The sequence below is a fragment of the Sorex fumeus genome, unplaced genomic scaffold (assembly GCF_029834395.1).
Source record: "Sorex fumeus unplaced genomic scaffold, SorFum_2.1 ptg000007l, whole genome shotgun sequence".
Taxonomy (NCBI): Eukaryota; Metazoa; Chordata; class Mammalia; order Eulipotyphla; family Soricidae; genus Sorex; species Sorex fumeus.
Genome location: NW_026606064.1, coordinates 763,593 through 784,268, shown reverse-complemented (window position 1 = coordinate 784,268; position 20,676 = coordinate 763,593). Strand labels below are relative to the sequence as shown.

General features: G+C 44.6%; 1 protein-coding gene across 1 annotated transcript in view; it reads right to left on the bottom strand.

Annotated features, from left to right (window-relative positions):
* The window catches only part of PATL1 (PAT1 homolog 1, processing body mRNA decay factor), a 37,214-nt gene extending 17,792 nt beyond the window's left edge, over nucleotides 1–19,422 (bottom strand). The window contains exons 1-10 of the mRNA XM_056132649.1: nucleotides 19,167–19,422; nucleotides 16,894–17,005; nucleotides 10,787–11,004; nucleotides 10,063–10,143; nucleotides 9,061–9,255; nucleotides 8,019–8,120; nucleotides 7,377–7,466; nucleotides 6,960–7,177; nucleotides 4,992–5,081; nucleotides 726–906 (exon numbers count right to left, since the gene is read on the bottom strand). Coding sequence (XP_055988624.1) covers nucleotides 726–906; nucleotides 4,992–5,081; nucleotides 6,960–7,177; nucleotides 7,377–7,466; nucleotides 8,019–8,120; nucleotides 9,061–9,255; nucleotides 10,063–10,143; nucleotides 10,787–11,004; nucleotides 16,894–17,005; nucleotides 19,167–19,181 — 1,302 coding nt within the window. The 5' untranslated portion in view covers nucleotides 19,182–19,422. The remainder of the gene's footprint in view (nucleotides 1–725; nucleotides 907–4,991; nucleotides 5,082–6,959; nucleotides 7,178–7,376; nucleotides 7,467–8,018; nucleotides 8,121–9,060; nucleotides 9,256–10,062; nucleotides 10,144–10,786; nucleotides 11,005–16,893; nucleotides 17,006–19,166) is intronic.
* Nucleotides 19,423–20,676: the final 1,254 nt, after the last annotated feature.

The following is a 20,676-nucleotide window of genomic DNA, read 5'->3' as shown; positions in this document are numbered from 1 at the left end:
AAAGGTAAAGGTAAAGGCCCTCCCGTTGATCGTCGATTTGCTCGAGCGGGCCCAGTAACGTCTCTATTGGAGACTTTGTTGTTACTGTGTCTGGCATATCGAATACTCTCGGTAGCTTGCCGGGCTCTCTGAGAGGGGCGGAGGAATCGAACTCGGGTCGGCCATGTTGGCCGCGTGTAAGGCGAACGCCCTACCGCTGTGCTATCGCTCCAGGTTGTTCTTTCCGCCTGAAAATTCTGTACTAGCAACAGGGACACTGACCCCAGCTTGTTAAGACTTCTATAAACTTACTTTATCAAATAATGTCTTGGGGGCTGAAGAGAAAGCCCAGTATTGGGTGTTTGCCTTGCATGTGGTCAACCTAGGTTTGCTCTCTAGCATCCCAAAGAGGTTCCGAGCTCTGCCAGGTGTGATCCCTGGATGCGGATTCCAGAGCAGACCCTGAGTACTAATGGTTGTGGTCCAAAAACCAAGAGGGGGAAAATACATGAATCTCTCTAGTTGGAAATGGAGATGAATTTTCATAGTCACTTTTTAACCCCTCTGAAGACTGGCTCCAAAGGCAGTCCTTATCAATACTTAATTCTACCAATATTAGTGTATTATTTATTTGTTCACTTTTAGTAACATTCTTTATTATTGTGGCTTATCACTGAACTGCTTTACACCTGTTTTCAGGAATGCCTTGACTAGAGTAAAGAACTATGTTGTAACAGAGGACTTGCCTGGTAATAATAATCATCAAGGTAGGGATCAGTGCTTTGCAGTTGCATCATCTGGATTTTAGAGACCCAATCCTTTTCTCGCTGCAACATGAGATTGGCATAAGGATCCTTCCGGAGATGATCCTGATGACTGTTCCGATGACTTCCTCTGTCTCCTGCACCATTGAGATTCCGATGCTGACTGAAAAAGAAATACAGGCTACAGTCACTCCAAAAGGGGTACATTTATTATGCTTAAAACAATACAGAAATAAACCCAAAGTCTCCCGACTACTTTCATTAAGAGTGAAAAAAAAGAGGTTTGAGGCTGGTGAGGGCAACAAGAAAGAAAAAGAAGGTAGTCGACGTAGCTCTGGGCTCAATTCCTGCTAACACCACACCATAAAAAAGGGTCATTTTAGGAGGCGTTATTTTTGTGTTTTTGTGCCATACCTGGCAGTGTGTGTGTGTGTGTGTGTGTGTGTGTGTGTTGTGGAGGGTTACGTTGAGTATGGTGCTCAAGAGACCGTGATGCAGGAGACTGAACCTGGGATTCCTCCATACAAAGCAGGTGTTCCAGTTTTTTAGGCATCTCCCTGGCCCAGTGGAATCTTGACAGAATTCAAAAGGAATATGCTATGACGTATATAATCAAGAAAATAAGGATACAAATGTTTTGTTATATGGCAAGCACTTTTACTTATGGGTTTTTGTATAAACCGTACATAAAAGTAAGCCTACGAGACAGGCAATATTAATTTCTCCACACAGACAACAGACAGGTCGAAAGAGCTCAAGAAACTTGTCCAAACTTGTACACCTGGTGGCGGAGTAAGAGCTCTCTCTGACCAGAGGCCAATTTGGCAAGTGCAGAAAATCATGACATCTCCTAATACAGAGAAACGTCCAGCAATACCATGAGACAACTCGTACCCACCACCTGAACCTTCTTTCATTTCTTTTTTTGATTTGGACTAACCAATCAGTGCTGCTCTAACGAGTAAGTGTCAGGGCTTACCTGAGCCACTTGGGCAATGATGGGAATTGAGGAGGTTGGGGGTGAGGACGGTCCAGATCTCAAACCTAACTCCTTACATATTGTTTTTCTGCGGCCCTGTACTGCTCTGCAACTTAACAGAAAGATATTTATGCAGCCAAAACTCTTGGATTTTTATTTTTAGGTTTTTGGGGCACACCTGGTATTGCACAGGGATTATTCCTAGAGAGGTTTGGAGGTCTCCCAGCAAATGAGCTGAGGTCAGCTGTGTACACAATGAGTGCCCTGCCCACTGTACTACCTTTCTGGCCCTGCTTTTTAAAAATACCAAACTAATACAGCATTACTTTACAGTTCAAGACCCTCTTGTGGAGCTGGAAAGATAGTAGAGGGGTGAAGGCCAGTGGCCAACCCTGGCTGAAACTGGTTCAATCCCTAGTATCACATAGTCCCCTGAATATACTGCTGGCTGGTTTGCCAAGAATCACCAAAGGATTCTGGGACCTGCTGAGAACTACATGGAAGGACCCATTCCTGGCCGTGCCTCCCACCCCTACACTCCCAGCAAATATGACCGTGTGGATTCGTTGCCAGCTTTCCTTCCTAGAGAAACCACTACCCTGCCTTTGTTATGTGTACTTCCTGAATTTTTTTTTTTTTTTTGCTTTTTGGGTCACACCTGGCGATGCACAGGGGTTATTCCTGGCTCTGCACTCAGGAGTTACTTCTGGCGGTGCTCAAGGGACCATAATGGGATGCTGGGAATCAAACCCGGGTTGGCTGCGTGCAAGGCAAATGCCCTACCCACTGTGCTATCTCTCCGCCCCCTTCCTGAAATGTTTTTAAGATTTTGTTAGTCGTGTGCTAGACAGTATACGATATTAATCTGTGCGCCTTTAGGGTTTACGTAAATGGTACTAGACATGTAATTCTGTTCCTTGCTTCTTCATTCAAACCTCAGCCTTTAACGTTTACTCGTGCTGACAAATTACCCAGATATACATGAAAAGCAGAACTGTCGCCATGCGATATATCCAAATGCTCAACCTTACAATATGTTGCCCCGAACGATCACAATGGAGTGCCCTCTGCTTTTGCTAAGGGCATTTTGTTTCAAGTTGTGCGTGCCCAATGGTATAAAATGGTCAGCTTTCTGTAGTTCACTTTTGGGGCCACACCCAGTGATGTTAAGAGGAAGCTCTTGGTACTAATCTCGCTTAACATGATACTTTCCATGTAAGTAAAAGTAAGTAAGTAAAGGCCCTCCCGTTGATCATCCACTTGCTCGAGCGGGCCCAGTAACATCTCCATTGGAGACTTTGTTGTTACTGTGTCTGGCATATCAAATACTCTCGGTAGCTTGCCGGGCTCTCCGAGAGGGGTGGAGGAATCGAGCTCGGGTCAGCCATGTTGGCTACGTGCAAGGCAGATGTCCTACCCGCTGTGTTATAGTATAGACTAAACATGATTGTCACCCATTGCCTCTTTTGCAAACCACAACACCCAATAAGAGAGAGAGAACAAAAGGGAATGCCCTGCCACAGAGGCAGGGTGGGATGGGGGGGATGGGGGGGTGGGAGGGATACTGGGATCTGTGGTGGTGGGAAGTGGGCACTGGTGGATGGATGGGTATTTGGTCATTGTATAATTGAAATCCAAGCAGAAAAGTGTGTAAGTCTGCAACTGTACCTCATAATGTCTCACTATTAAAAATAAATAAAATAAAATAAAAATGCAAAAAAAGAGGAAGCTCTTCAAAGTTTTTAGGGGGGCCATGTGGAATCAGGGACTGAGCCCAGGAATTCTGCATGCAAATTATGGGTTCCAGTCCTTAGATGTCTATTAGGTCATTATATTTTAACATGCATTTTTCTGATAACAAGTGTGCCTAAAAGTTTTCATTTTTATAAGTCATGTATGTTTCCTTATCTAGGAGTTACATATTTGCATATGATGTCTTTTGTTAAAAGTGTAGTTCAGTGTATTTCAAGTTTTAAATTTCAAGTTTTAAACTTTAGAAAACTTTATTGGGCTGGAGAGATCGCAGAGCTTGCCTTGACTGTGGGTGACCTGTATTTGACCCCCCGCTCTGTCAGGGATAGTGATCCTGAGCTCACAGGCAGGAGAAAGCCCTGAGCATTACCAAGCGCACAATCAAAAAATCAAACGCTCCTCCCTGGTGCACACACACATATCCCCCCGCCCCTCGTATCCCCCACCGCCACACATACAACTTCACTGGGGTTAGAGAGACAGTACAGGGGTTAAGGCAATTCCCTTGTACATGGCTAACCCTAGTTCAATCCTTGGTACCACATATGGACCCTCACTGAACGCAGAGCCAGGAGTAAGCCTGAGCACCTCCGCGTGTGGCACAAAAAACAACAAAAACATCTCCCCAAACCAACACCATATTGAGAGCTATACTGGTAGTAATAAGCCTGAAACAGTCACATTTAAGTCATCCGTTCTTAACCTTTTTTTTTTTTTTTTGAGGGGGGTTGGGTAGTGGCGCTTGATGCTTATCACTCCTGGTGGTATTCTTGGGACCACATGTGGTTTGGGGGATCCAACCAAAGTTGCATGCAAGGCAAGCACTTTACTCCCATACGGTCTCTTTGGCCCTACTGCATATATATATATATATATATAATTTTTTTAATCTTAGTTTGGTAGAGCAAACTATTTTTAAAAAATCTTAGTTTAAAAAACCTGTTTTCTTTCCCCACTTCAGAAAAGATCTTTGAAACCAAAAGGTTTTACACACATACAACCATAAAACTGAAGGCTGACGAAGCTGCAATATTTAATTTTATTACATATGTAAACAAATCTCCATGGAGACAGGAGGATTTTGTATCTTTTGTTCTTCCATCAAATGCCTGAAATTACCATAATGCCTAGTACTATATTTACTGTTACTCCATCAAAATTAAGAGCTGATGGCTGGAGAGACAGCACCGGTGCTTTTCTGGCATGCAGCAGACCCCGGTTTGAATCCCTCTCACCACAGATTCCTGAGCACCTCCAGGGGTCACTCCTGAGCACTGAGCCAGGAATAGCAACTGACAACACAGGATGTGGCCCAATCCTCACTCATCCCAAATTAAGAGTTGGCTAAGAATCCAAGGTGTGGGTTGGAGGATACGTGGGAGGGGACCAGGGGACAATGGTGGAAAGAAGCTGACACCGTGGGGCAGAGCACTGTATGCATGAAACACTACCAGCAAGGAGTCTCAACAGGATCTGTGGGGAAAGAACATCTATGAAGAGGCAGTGTGGTTACTTACTTTCTGTTCTGCTGCTGTCTCTGATGCAAGAGTCTGCGATGTTGGGGATGAAGGTGAGTGGTGTCTGGTCTAAACATTGGGGCCTGAGATCTGAAAAAGGAATAAGGTTTGAATTACATCATTCTGACATGAAATTGGAAAGAGCCACATCATTCTTCATATTAGTAACTGGTAAATGCATACAGTTCACTAAGGGAATGTTAAAGTCTATGCTGAGGAGATATTTCAGAAGGAAAAATCAGGGTTTTTAATTTTTTGGGGGGGCAGGTTCTATAAATGTAAATGCTTAACTATTAGCAGTGGGCTGCAGAGGTAGTAAAGTGGGTAGGCGTTTACCCTGCCTGCAGCTGACTAGATTGGATCCCCAGCATACTGCATGGTTCCCTGAGTACCGCAAGGAGTGTGTGCAGAACCTAGAGTTACCCCTGAGCATCGCTGGGGGTAGCCCCAAAACAACAACAACAACAGTAAGAGTGTTATTAGCAGTAAAGCAGTAGTGCTTCCCTCCGCCCCTGGGTAAAACAGATTCAATGTTCTTAGTTTTGAATATTTGGAAATGACATGGGATCTACCTATCTATTGATTTATAGATATGCAATAGTAAATTTTATAACAAAAACGTGGCTAGGTTAGGATCCTCTTCCTTTTTTTTTTTTCCTGCCCCACAAACCATCCCAATTCTCCTGCTCTTCCTTCTTTGGTCAAACATTAGCTTAGATGCTTCTCTAAAGCTTCTTCATAGACATGATTAACATTTACAATTAGTTGACGAAAAAAGAAGCCCCTCCATAATGTTGTTGGGTCTCATCCAATCAGCTGATGGTCTTAACTGCCATCAACTTACTGTGGTTTCCCAGAGAATTAGAAACAATTTTTTTTTTTTTTTTGCTTTTTTTGGGTCACACCTGGCGATGCACAGGGGTTACTCCTGGCTCACGAACTCAGGAATCACTCCTGGTGGTGCTCGGGGGACCATATGGGATGCTGGGAATCGAACCTGGGTCGGCCATATGCAAGGCAAAAGCCCTACCCGCTGTGCTACCACTCCAGCCCCAAGAGAGAATTCAAAACTTAAGCTGTCCTAAGGCTCAAACTTAAGTCAGCTTTATAAGCCAAACACATGCTTTATTATGCATCCATGCAGGAAGCCTGAGTTCAAACACTGCATGATTCCCTAAACACCAAGTCAGATGTAGCTCTTGAGACCCACTCAATGTGACCCCAAAACAGTAATGAAAGGTTGAAATGTAAAAGTCCTGCAACTCCTATATCCTGACCTGTAAACTTCAGACTCAAGACTACAACTTTAACTCTTAGTTCTGACCTGATGGCCTACTTCATGGATTTTGGACTTGTTATCCCCCCATATCACGTGGGGGAATCACGCGGCATTCCTAAAACTGTCTCACAAACATAAAATGTAAACATATACTCTTCACACCCTATTGATTTTGTTTCTTTGAAGAATCCACAATTTCACAGAAGTAAAAAGTTGAATCCACTTTGGTATAATCAAACATCTGAATCGACTTTAGTATAAACTTAGCTAGCACTAAGTTTGTATAAACTTAGCTAGCACATTTATTTATTTATTTTGCCTTTGTCAGAGTACTAAAATCTGTAGTTCTGTATTTAGTATATGTGTAATTCTTGTTAACTGGTAAGGTACCGTTTTTATACATATATTAGTGAAAACAATACTGATAAACTATCAAAACTTTCTAAGAGGCAATCAAGTTGTGAATGTGCAGACGTACATAGGAAGCATGTGACTTAAGCAAAAGTGATTCAAAACATAGTCTGGAGACTGTCAAACATTTTCAGTGTCTGGTAACTTGTGGACCAAATAACATCTTAAAACATGCCACCTGCAAATACTGCAAGATTTCTGTACTGTCATGTTAAGACCGCTACTTTGTAAGAGATCAAGAGACTTGGCTGACAATGGTTGACAGTGGCCTTTGATACCTGAGGTTTTGGAGATGAGGTCCTGGGCCAGGGGGGTGCGGCTGTGGAGGTGGGGTAGCAGGGGCTGGAGCACCGAAGAAGGCACGGAAGCCTGGTGCTGGGGGAAGCATCTGCCCAACTCGCCCTTGTAGCAACTTGGAATTCATGGCAGCAAGTGGGCTACCAACAAATCCAGGGACCCGTGCAAACTGGCTGGGAGACATCCGTCCAGGCTGTAGCTACAAAGGCAGACAAGATCTTACAATTCGTTTAATCAGCAAGGTCCTCTGCTTTAAGCCACGCAAAAGTAAATACTGATTTCATCAACTGTGTTTTGAAAAAGGAAGGAGGAAGCGATTAACAGCTAATCCAAGAAACAGCATTTACTGAACCTGGGGAAAGAGAGAGCACTTTGAGCTGGAATAACCATAGGCCTACCTGTGCTCCTCCAAGAAGTTGTGCTCTCTGGAGGGGGCTGAGGACAGGAGGAACACTAGGAGGGAAAGGGTGACCCAGGAGGGAAGAGTTCTGAAAAAAAGAAAAGAAAATGTTAGGAGACTGGTAAATCGACAGATGAGAACGCAACAGAAACGGAGAACTAACTGGAATATGAAATTCTCAAAAATTTTACAATTGTTCTATTTAGTAAACAAATATGAGAACGCTCCTAGGAAATTCTAAACACCATGATTACACATCAAAACTAAAAAAAAGTAAAGCAGTAAAATAAGGGATTAGCAAGAAATTAGATAATCTTGCTGAATTTAAATTTTTAAAGATAGAAATTGAGGGCAGTAGAAATAGCACAGGGGTAAAGGTCCTTGTCATACATGAAGTTGACCCCAGTTATACCCCTGGCACCAAGCAACACTATGGTGATCCCTAAAAACTGTCAGGAGTAGCTCCCGAACACCACTGGTTGTGGTACAACTGCCCCCACAGAAAAATAATCTGGAAATTCAAGGATGGCAATAACAAGAAATAGGCATGATTTAGGAGTTATCTACGTATGAGTAGAGATCAGAGAGGCAGCAATACAAAAATACATAAAGGACATCATTAAGTTGTACAGTGTCATACCGGGACAGTGCAGAGCTGGTTTGGAGACATCCTCTCATTATAGGGAGTAGGGTAACGAGGTGGCATTGGGGGCCGAACATGGACAGGCTTCGGACACAGAATCTACGAGGACAAACATACACAACTACACTCAATGAAGTCAGTTTGTCTTCCACCTACACTCCCTCCCCTCAAGTACTGGTAGAGACACAGAACTCAACGCACAGCCCTACTTCTAAGCAAATTGCTACATCTCTGGGTTCATAGACAGAACCCTTGGTCACTTCCTTCCGCAAATACCAAGCAAAGTGCCACTTTTAACTGAGGAAGATTTAGCTAATTCTCCAGTTATCCCCACCCTTCCATGCTATCTGAGGGAGGTACCAGCAGATACCCTGACTTACAGATGCTTTCCGGGAGGATATACTTTGGGAGCAGTGAGGGAGAAGGAATGATAAGAAAGCTGGAGGATTTAACTAAGTCCTATTCTGAAGCCCCTGTGATATGGCCGCCATGCTCAGCTCTTTCAGGATACACTGTGGCTCCACCGTGTCAGAGGATACTGAGCCTAACTAGGCCATACCAACACCACCCTCCCCCCATACCTTCCAAATTGGCCTTCCTTTTCAGCTGCTGGTTTCAGGTGGAGGAAAGTCTATGGAACAGGACTGCACAGGCTCTAGGGAAAGCAGGGATATCTTAAAGGTAAAAAGGGATGTGGACAGTGCTGTGTGTTCCCACTCCCCCCAGCTTTCAGTTCTCTCTCTGCCAATGTTTCGGGCAGCCAGCAAAACACATTAAAAAGGATGGATACACGGAGTGTGGTTAACTACCCTTTTTCTTCTCCCCCAATGAAAGGACAGCAGCAATAGGAGCAGCACCAGTGATGGGTGACGGGGAACGTGTCTCTTATTTGTACTAACTTCTCCCCTAGTTGGCTATTTTTCTTTCTAAGCTAACGCCTACGCAAATCTTCCACCCACCTCCCAGCATTACCAATTTCCTAAATAATTTTGCCCAGATTCCCAATATCCTGGGCTGAGTGCCTGTTAATGAGAGGTACCTGCTGGTTGAAGCTGGGTACAGCCATCTGCTTAGGCGGGGTGCCTATGGGGACAGCTCTAACAGGAGGACTGCCAATAATAGGTGAAGTTGATCGCCTTGGTAGAGCACGCTCAGAAAGATCCCGATCATCTTCTGGGCCTTGCGGTGGCCTCTGAGGCAAGGCATATTCTAATACAGACACTGTAGGCATTTCCTAATTAAGTGGGAAGAAAGAGGAAAATAAACTAGCTTGAAATATTTTAACAATCTCTATAGGTACCAAGAATACCTTGAGGAAATTAGTTTAAAAATTTATTTATGGGCCAGAGTGATAGTACAGAGGGTAGGGCTTTCATGCCTGGGTTCAATCCCTGGCATCCCATATGGTCTTCCAAGCATTGCCAGGATTAATTCCTAAGTGCAGAGCCTGGGGTTACCTCCGAGCATTGCTTGGTGTGGGTCCCCCCGCCCAATCTTAATTTTTATTTCATTTCCACTGAGACGCACCCTTTCAGTATACAATTCTGAGTTTTGATAAATTCACAGATCTGTCACCACAATCTAGATACAGAATAGGGCTGAGGAGACAGCTGAAAGGACTGAGTACAATCTGCATGTAGGATGTCTGAGTTGGACATCCAGAACCATATAGATGGTCTCTGAGCACTTGGTCCAGAATAGCCCGAGCACTACAGAATGTGCTTCACCCACCAAAAGATAACGTAAATTTTATCACTTTTTGAAATTCTGTAGTTAACTCCTGTACCACCCCAAACACTGAAAAACCACTGTTCTCCAACCAACCCTATAGATTTGTCTAGAATGATAAAAACTTTGAGTTCCAATAGCCCTCTTTCAACCACTTCTATGGAGTCCAAGAAAGTACAATCAATAGTTACAGCTACAGAACACTTAAAAGAAGGGGCCAACTTAAAATGGCATATATTATACATTGTTTCGGCAAGGAAAGGAAGACAGGCATTTCACCATTAGGAAATTTACTTCAAGAATGTTTAAATACCTGAGAAAGCAGTGGTCCTCTAATTCGCCTCAGAACTTCAGATCCATCCCAGATGCTAGAATTGAGGCTTCCTGGTTGGGGCTGAAAACAAAAAAGAAAACACATAGAACAGGTCTGGACCAATGCAGGAGCTCTGAATAATTAATCTACTGTGCGTGCGTGCGTGCGTGTGTGTGTGTGTCTACCTGTCTGTTTTATGAGCAGGGCTGAGTGTGCAGGAGCTCTGTATAATTAATCTACTGTGTGTGTGTGTGTGTGTGTGTGTGTGTGTGTGTGTGTGTGTGTGTGTATGTATGTGTGTCTGTCTGTCTGACTGTTTTATGAGCAGGGCTCCAAGAGAGCCTCAACTCTAAGAAAATAAGAAAGTACTGCTTGCCAAGGAGGGAGATAGTGGGAGGGGACCCTGAGAAAGACAAAGGACATTGAGAGTTGGGTGGCAGTTGTGGTACTAGAACACTGTATGCATGAAAAATTATTATTAAGAATATTGTAAATCATAGTGCCTAAGCAACAATTGAGAGTAAAAACAAAGTATAATCTTCTAGGATATCACTCACTGTTTGTTAACATAACTCCAGAATTATTTTCATCAGGAATCCTATTAACAAATTTCCATGGCACGTATAATTCTCTTGTTTTAGCAGGTGAAACACAATGGCAAAGTTCAACGCCTCACTTTAATTATTAATCTGCTATAGTTCTCCAATCAGAGTAACTTACTCACTTGCAAAACTGGCCTGGTCTGTACTGCTCTCATGATAGCTGGATCTTCCAATTCATTTTCAATCACCATTTTACTAAGTCTTTCTGCTAGATTCTCCTCATGGTCACCCAACAAATCCATCTCATCTCTTTCTCCATTGCCTGTTTGTTCATTAACTGCCACTGGTAGCTTCTCTTCCAATTCGGCCAGGCGCTCATGTGCTTCTTGCCAATCATCATCTAAAATGAAATTATTAAAAAAATAATAAAACTTATGCCAGAAATAAAATTTTTTAGGAAAGTCTTAGTCAAACTCACAATTCTGACTCCTAAAGACACCTGCAAAGTGGAATTTCTACTGAGACATAAAATGAAATTCAAATTATAGGGTACAGTAAAAATGGACATTTCATAATTAAGAAAAGCATGAGGTCGTGGGTAGTATAGGAATTAGTCTACTTTGCATGTACCCTACTCAGGTTCAATCCTTAACATCACACGGCATCTAGAGTAATGCCTGGAAGACTTCTTAGAAAACACCAGGATTACGATTCTTACCCAGAAATTAATCTACTGAAAACTTCAGGTGTACTGGTTTTATGGCTGAAATCTTTAGGTGTTCACAGAATTGGAGATGCACTCCCACCCCCCTGGCCCCAACCCCTATATTTCTGGAAGCCCCTATAGTCATGCACACCCCCCAAAGCTGCCACCCAGTTAAAAATTTAACTCCCATGATAATTGAACAACTATCATGTGCCATGGACTATCTTGTGCATTAAGGATAGATCACTGTACAAAATGGACAAAGATTTTTGAATTCCTGCAATTCTTTCAAGCAGGTAAGCTTTAAATAGGATGGTCAGAGGCACATCTCACTGAGGTGACACTGAGCAAAGGCGCTTGTGAAAGATAAATTGTTCTGTGGTTATATGGCAAAAGAGACAGCAAGGTTTATCTCTGGATGGGACGAATCAAGGGAAGACAAGAGGGATTGAAAAAGGTAGGAGATCTCCCCTCAGGGTCTTTGAGGTTATTCGGATCAAAATCAGGTTTTGATGCAGTTTTTATCCTCCCCAGGCGACATCTTATGCAAAGCCTAGATGTTAGCCTTATGCAAAGCCTCGCTGTTGTACTGTCACTCCAGTCTCTCACGAGCAAATTTTTAGGGGGAATATCGGTCAGGGTCACGGTCCTCCCGTTGTTTGCTCCAGCGGGCCCAGTAACGTCTCCATCGTGAGACTTGTTGTTACTGTGTTTGGCATATTGAATACATCACGGGTAGCTTGCCAGGCTCTACCCTGCGGGTTAGATACTCTCGGTAGCTTGCCGGGCTCTCCAAGAGGGGCGGAGGAATCGAACTCGGGTCGGCCATATTGGCTGCGTGCAAGGCAAACGCCCTACCGCTGTGTGCTATCGCCCCAGGGGGAATATGCTCTTGTTATTTAGCAAGGCCTAGAAAATGAAATCTGCAATCCTGAATTAAGGAATTTTTTTACATTTCTAAATTTAATGTTAACAGATTTTTTTGGCCTATTTTAAAATTTAGAGCCACACCCAGCAGTGTTTAATGCTTAATCTTGACTCTCTTGTTTAGGGATCATTCCTGGCATGCCTGGAGGGCCATTTGGGGTGCTGAGAATCAAACCTGGGCCAACTGTGTGCAAGACAGGTATCTTACTAGCTCTCTGGCCCTACAAAGTGAACAGACTGATTTTAATGCCGTAGAGTTGTATTTTTATACTCCTGTTTACCATTTTTACCAGATCATACCAAAGACAAACGGTTTATCTGATGTTAGTAATTACATTAAAAAATACACTGGTTCTGACCAGGGTGTAACTGAACTGTCATAGAGCACATATTATAAACGAGATCCTGTTTGAAAAACTGATCAAAATCAAAAACAATAAAAAGTGGTTAAATAAAAATATGGTAAGAAAAAAAACTATGGCAAGACCAGCTGCTATGATTTTACTGTTACTTATTAAAATGTTAGCAAAGAAATCTATGCCATAAAATACATAGATTTCTTACATGAAAAATCATCTGAAGCAATAATAAGTGGATATTTCACTATTTTTATTCAAATTATCTAAAAATATAACACCTAGATATGTTAACACTTAATTTCAACCTACATTAGGGGAAATGGCAAAAGGTAGGTAAAAGAAAAGTGAAATGAAAGCTGTTAAACATTCAGCTAATTAGACCCTGACATGAATTACTGAACTCCTCCTGGCTTTTTTAAACTGATACTTATAGTAACTCCCCTAAAGTCTACTTTAGGAATATTATCAAACAGAAATAAAACAAGAGATTTAATGGAACAACATGAAAATTATTTTATTTTATGATGATATAAGTTACCAAAGAGTACAGCAACTATCAAGAAAGGAGCAGACAACACGAAGCCCTTCCAAATGGAGACAGGATATTCCTAAAGATTTCCCCAAAGACCGTTTTAATGTAACTGGCAGTTTATACTGACTGTATTAATAGTTACTTAACCTGTCACTTTTGTTCATTTGTTAAAATGAGTTAATAATAGTATCTACCTTACAAAGACACTGTGAGAATTAATAATACATGTAAAACATTTCTTAGAAGAGTGCCCAACACATAATAAGCACCTTTAATGTGTAAGCTTTTATTTTTAGAGCATGAGTTGAGATTACTGTGGCCCACTTACTGCCCAAGATGATGAAAATATTTTTCCATGCAGCAGACAGTGACTAGTTTCTTAAGGAAAGGTGACATCAGAGTATCTGTAGCTAGTGACTTAAAATAACTACAGTACTAATGGGCATCATTCATGACCTTCATTTCTTGCTAAAAGTTTCAAGCCAAACGTGCGAAAGGTCTGACTTTTTACCTACTGGCTAGAATTTTCAACACCAACTGCATATTGACTGCATAGGTATATTAAACAAGTAAAAGGTTTAACTTAGAAAGTAGTTTTCCTTTTAAAAAAACCCTTTCTACTTTAATAGAAATTAAAATGTTATGAAGATTTTAAATTTACAATACAGTATTATTTAAATCTCAATGAATTCAACTGGGCTAGTCATATGTTCTATCACTATCTCTACCTTCTACTGTACAACCCTGGGCGCTTTTGCACATTTCCTTATACTTATTTTGGGGGCTTCTCAAGCAATGCTCAGAGATCCAGGGACACCCCCTGCCCCCGTTGATTCTCAGCTAACTGGGTGCTGGAAGAGGGGTTGGGGAGGTCCCAGGGTAGCACTCTGAGAAGCTTGGAGGACCATGTGGTGCCAGAAATTGGACCTGTTCTAGTGTATGCTAGTCAAATACCCTAACCATTCTATATTCTATTACCTCCTCACCTGGCAGTATTTTTAGGGCACACTACTAGTTCTGTGTTCAGGAATTACTCTTGGTGGGGTTAGAGGACTATATGTGGTGCCTGAGGTCAAACCCAGGTCAGGAGCTACACCATCACTGAGAACCCTTCCCATATATATATATATATATATATATATTTATATATATATATATATTTTTGCTTTTTGGATCACACCCAGCGATGCACAGGGGTTACTCCTGGCTTTGAATTCAGGAATTACTCCTGGTGGTGCTCGGGGGATCCTATGGGATGCTGGGAATCGAACCCCGCTCGGCCATGTGCAAGGCAAAGGCCCTCCCCACTGTACTATCACTCCAGCTCCTCCCATACACTAAAGATGATTTCCCCCCATCTTGTAAGGAACATAAAAGACTGGAGCATTCTGAAAGTTAAGGAAAAGGAAACACTTCCTTTTCTGTGCAGGTTGAAAACTGAAAACATCACCATGCTTGCTCCATCCTAGTATCCAGAATAGTCATCAACTTAAGTTAAACACAGAAATTTGCTAAGAAATTGAAGAGGAAAAAAAAATTATAGAAACAAGCATACAATATTTGTAGTCTCTACTATATTTTATACTTAATTCAAAACAATTTGCAACTCCCATCAGTTTTTAGATTTGGTAATTCCAATCTATTTGCCCTTCCCTGCAATCTCTTTGGAGAGCAAACAGCATTTTTAGATCATGTCATCTTGTACAATGATCTCATAGCCTAAATTATGGCTATAATCCAGAAGCTTTTACTTGCATTCTGCGGTGAGGCTAGCTGCTACCTTAAATACTTCTCCGGGTGGCTCCCAACAGTGGCAGTTTTAGCTCTTCACCAAACTGTGCAAACCCTAATTGCATTAATCTACTTCCTTAGTTTTGCAAATTCATTCACCTTAGATTTAGACTAAACTTTAATAAATTTAAATTGTAAAACCAGTAACCATAACATTTTAAAGACTTATTATATTTTTATTTTCAACATCGTGGAATAATATGGAATGCTAAATTTTCTCTTCTTCCTTATTACTTGACTGAATATGTGCTGCATAGCTAGAAGTACAAAGATTTCAAAGAAATGACTCGTCTTTATATATTTTGTTTTGGAGCCATACCCAGTGATGCTCAGGGGTTAGTTAGTTACTCTTGGCTCTGCACTCAGGAATTACTCCTAATGGTGCCCAGGGGACAATATGGGATGTTAGGGATTGAACCCGAGTTGGCTGCATACAAGGGATCAATCTAGGCCAGCCCTCTCATCTTTATATATACTAACAAAAACACCATTAGTAGTGCTTTTCAACATCAACAGTCAAAGCAAAAATCACGCACTGACTTGCACTTACTCCTTTTAAAAAAAGTTACCGTTGAATTTGAATGTATTTCTAAACTTGTTCGAGGAGGTCTAATTCTCAAATTTTACATATAAGCTCTTGCTTTCTAATTTTCCCATCTCAATGATTTTAACTGTGTATGTGGTAAGTTTAGTGTCTTTTGTTTTTTAAGTTTTAATCCTTCCCAACTTCTAAAAATAATTATTTTGCCCTGGGATACTTCATGATTTTCCCGTCAATCTTACGCAATGGTCATGCTAATATTTTCGATCTTTCCAATTTTAGAGTATGTGCTTCGGAAGTGAGAATATTTATTTATATTTAGGAATAAAGACTCTGTTGTCATTTTGGAGCCATATCTGGTAGAGGTCAGGAGTTACTCCCTGGTCAGTGCTCAAGGGACAATGTGATGGTCGGGACAAACCCAAGCCTCCTGCATGCCAAGCATGTGCTCCAGCCCATTAAAGTTTCTCTCTCTTGTCTCAGGAATGTGAATTTTTTTTAAATCTCTGAACAGTAGTTTTGTAAAATATGAACTTGTTATCAAAATTCTCAAAATAAAATCTTATTCTATTGAAAATACTATAAAACGGTAGCATGCAATATACTAATGATCAAGTGCATTTGAAACATATGATTTTAAAACATATATTTAAACCAAATCTGAATTTTCTCCTAGTCCAATGATTTCTCTAAAGTTATTCATACCACAAGAAGAAATGTCTGTCTTTGGGAATTATTTTAAAAGTTGGTAAAACATCTAACAGCACAGTGGGGAAGTTGCTTGCCTTTCATGTACGTGACCTGGGTTCGATCCCCAGCACTATGTATGGTTCCCTGATCAATCTCTTCTTCCTCTCCTAGGCACTGAGATCACCTGCCAGGAGTGATCTCAGAGTGCAGAGCCAGGAGTAAGCCCTAAGCACTGGCTGGGTGTGGCCCCCCCAAACAACAACACATCATCTCTAACCACTGGAATTAATTATAGTGTCAACTTAGAGTAATAGATAATACAGCTGAAGGAAAAGGCCTGAAGGAACATCTACCTTTAGAAGGAAAAAAAAAAAAAAGAGGACCAAGGGAGTAGGGTAGATGCTTCTAATAAAAATAAGATTGCTCTGATTAAGACATCAAGGTGACCAAGGCTAGAGAGAGTACAGCAGTTAGGGTGCTTGCCTTGCATGCAGGCGATCTGGATTTGATTCCTTGCTTCCCATATGGCCCCCCACGCCCACCAGGAATAATCCCTGAGTAAAGAAACAGGAATAAACCCTGAGCACTGCTGGGTGTGGCCCAAAACCAGGGAGTTCAGGAAGAGGATACTCTGTCAAATTACTAAGGTTACATCTATCAAGATAACATTACTGACAAAAGTGACCATTGGGGAAAAAAAGCAAGAAACCAAGATGTTGTTATAAGAGAAAGATGGTACTTACCAACTGCACCTGACCCAAATGTATCATCATTGAACTGATCAATCTCTTCATCTTCTTCTCCCAGGCCCTGAAAAGCATCTTCATCTTCATCCAGAGGGCAATCCTCCAAAGACTTAAAAAATAGGAGAAAAGAGACAATCTATTTATGAAGTTCACAACCTCATTTAAAAAAAGTTCTAAAAATGTTCACCTTACCTCCCCTATCAACATAATAATATCATTATGACTTTTTGTAAAGACAGAATTTTTTCCAGACTCCAATTTCCCTGAGACTGGAAGATCTGAGAATTTCTCTTGATTATTCCTTCCTTCATGAACCCTTTCCCCCCAAATTATCTATCTTCATCAAGAATCTAAAAATAACATTTCTTCATGAAATCAGGCCCCCGATATCCTATTAACTCATGGTTAGATATTAGTGACAAGTGAAAACGACCACCTTATTAATTCGCTTAAATTACATGAATAGCTTCCAACAAAACTCTCATCTTCCCCATTCAGCCCATCTTTTCAACCACTGTACTATTTCCTTTTAAAGTTTCCCCTTTCGTTTTTCTTTCTGTTTCCTACAGCCCAAGTTCCAGTGGTAACATCAGAAAGTTACATTTTCACCCACAACTAAATGAGAACTCTTGGGAAAAATTCAAGGTCCGGGGCCTCCCTCTTTGAGGCGTGCAAATTCATAGCAAACTCAAAGCTCCGTGGAGGCGGCGTGTGCAAACTTGGGCCCCGTTACATTCTTTCTGATGAATGGCTCTGGAGCTCCTATTGTGTCACAGCCCCGTGTTAGGTTCTGAAACCTCAGCCTCACCTCAGAGGAACAAACGAAGCAAAGACTTACTGAACGACGCCACTTGTCACCATAACAACCCAGCGATGGCCTATTTTAACCACTGTCCTCCGCCAGTTTAACTTCCAACACACTTGCAATTTCCAACCACTGCCTATCTCAGCTCTGATTTACAAATCATCGAAATAAGTTTCATCTGAAAAGGTCCCTATCAAAGACCAAGGATCTGTGCGCTTGCAATTCTTCGTATTCCAAGAATTACAATTCCAGGATCTCCGGGAAGGCGGGATGGGGCGGGGGGGGGGGGGGGGGGGCGGCTAGCTCTTAGCCACTACGCGCATCCAAAGCGCTCCCGGAACCGCCACAATCAGGGTACCACCCCTTCCAACTTGGAAGGCGGAGCCCCTCAACCCCCCCCCCCTGCAGCCCGCCAAGGGTCCTCTTCACCCAGGTGTTCTGTTTGCAATCGGGCAGCACCCTCGGACACCCGCTGCCCCTTTCAAGGTACCAACCCAGAAACTGTGTGTCCCGAGACGAGGCGTCGCTCAAGGTCACACCGTGAATGGGTCGGCAGGGTCAGCCCTCTCCCGCTCGCTCTCGTCGATTGCTCCATCCCCGGGCACGATCGCACCCAACCCGCGTGAGACGGACCTCGTTGCCCGGACCGCGGGGACCGCGCAGGACACGCCCCCCTCCCCACCCGGAGCCCCCCGGTGGGGGTCGGGGGGTCTTCGGGTCGCCGTCCAGGGCCAAGTCCAAGAGCCCACCGGCGCAGGCTAACTATGAGTGCGTGTGTGTGTGCGCGTGTGTGTGTGCGCGCGTGTGTGTGTGCGTGTGTGAGCGCGTGCGTGCAATCGGAACCAAGTCGGTTCCGGGTCCTGGGCGGGAAACACGTCTCTGGGGTTTCCCCGGTGCCTTCTTTGCTCCGCAGGAGTCCCGGGTGGGTTGCAACGCGCTCCCCTCCGCGACTCTCCTCGGGGAAGACACCGCCGGGCGGTGTGTGTGTGTGTGCGGTAGGGCAGTGTGGACGAGGGCTGGGGAGGGGGGAGGGGGGTGTTCCTCGTCAGCGCACTTCATGGGCCCTCCCCACCCCCAAACAACAAGCCAACTCTTCTCCGGGGGCCACCGATCGGGCAGTCCCGCCCCTTGATCCCAGCTTACCGTCCCTGGAAGAGGAAAGCCGAGACCGACCACCCCCCACTCCCCAGCCCACTCCCGACCCCCCCAGGCCCACGGGCGTGCTCGGTTCAGTTGCCGGCGCGTCTTACCGACCGCCCCTCCTCACCTCACCCCAGTTACCCCCACCCCCACCCCCCAACTCTCCAGCAACTCCGAGCGCGGCGGGACCGATGCGCCCGCGAGGGGGTGGGATGGGGTGGGGTGGGCAGTGGTGGTGGTGGTGGTGGTGGTGGGGTGGGGGGGGTGAGAAAGGAAGAGGGGCGCGCAAGGGAGGGAGGGGTCACTTCCGGTCGCAACAGCTCACCTCGTAGCGGAACATTCTCGGGGAGGGGGGGGAGGGAGCGGGGAGGGGAATGGGGGGGAGGGAGGGAAAAGAAGCGTTGACTCCCCGGGCTCCTCCGCGCGCGGGTGCTCCACCGGCTCGCGACCCCTGGCCGCCGCCGTACGCCGGAGCGTGCGTGGGAACGTGCGCAGGCGCGCCTCAGGGAGGGCGGCCGCTCGGCTCGGCGCCCGGCGGCGGCGGCGGCTGCGCGGGGACAGATTTGGCGGCTCGCTTCCGAGTGGCGGCGGCGGGAAGGAGGTCCCGCGGCGGCGCAGTGCGCACGCGCCGCCCGTCGGGGGCTTTGCTTCCCCCCCCTCCCCTTCGCGTTCCGGACTCGCGGCCCCGCCCCCCCGGTTTCCCCTCAGCCCCGCCCAGCGCTCAGGTTCCAGTCACGAGCTTCTCGTCACCCACGGGGCGGAGGGAAACCCTTGTGATTTGTCACAGGATCCGCCGCGCTTTGAGGACTTCTAGGCTCAGCGAAATGGTGATCTTACAACTTATTTTTTTTTATTTGTTTGTTTATTTGTTTTTTTTTTTAACATTTTCTTTCCAACGCCCCGCCCGGGCTCCGCTCTCGGGCTCCTCAGGGGGCTCCCACAGTCGCGGTGGAGGGAAGTTCTGGGCGCTGGAAAAGAGGCGGAATTCGTCGCCGCCACAGCAGTCACGGTGGTGATTGATGTGTCTCCGAGTGATAACTGGTGGCGCTTTCTTCCTTTTTTTTTTTTTTTTTTTTTTTTTAAGCCACGAGGTTCTGTCAGGGTGTTCGTTTCTTTCTGGCGCGAGGCGCTCCCTGCGCGTGGAGCGCGCAGAGCCAGAGCGCCGGGCACAGCCGTGGTGGGAGCCGCGAGGCGGGTGACGGTCTGCGTGGGCTGGGTGACACCGTCTCCTCGGAAGGGCAAAGCCAGGGAAAGTGTGTGCCCAGGGCTTCAGGCTTGGCACCCTGGCGCCGAAGTCGGGTGCTCTGAGAGCTCTCCCTGAACTCGGGGCACCCTCTCGCGCTGCCCGACGGACTAAACCTGCGTCATTACCCAGTCGTCCCCCTGGCAACTCCGGGGATCTTAGAGCGCACCTGTCCCCCCCGCAGAAGGACAGTTCTCCGCATGTTAAAATGTAGGGTTTAGGAAATGAAAGTTGTCCCGTGGGATGCAGCGTCTTAGCTCTGATCAGATGTCCGCCAAGTTAATCTAAACATAATCGATTTCTTGGTTGACTTCTAATTGTATCACGACTGGAGTCTCGCTAGATCAGCTCCTTGTGATGGGGATTATCTCACTGAAATCCTGTTGTGTTGCCAGCTGCACAGGGTAGAACCCTGTTGCTTTCTCCACTTCCAGGTGTGGAACACGAAGAAGTGTCGGGAATTGCCCTCACACCCTCACATCACCCAGTGACAGCTGACAGATGAGATCCGGCTGATTCAATTTTGTTTTTTCTTTTTTTGTGTGGGGGGAGGGGATCACATCTGGTGGTGCTCAGGGTTTACTCGTGGCTC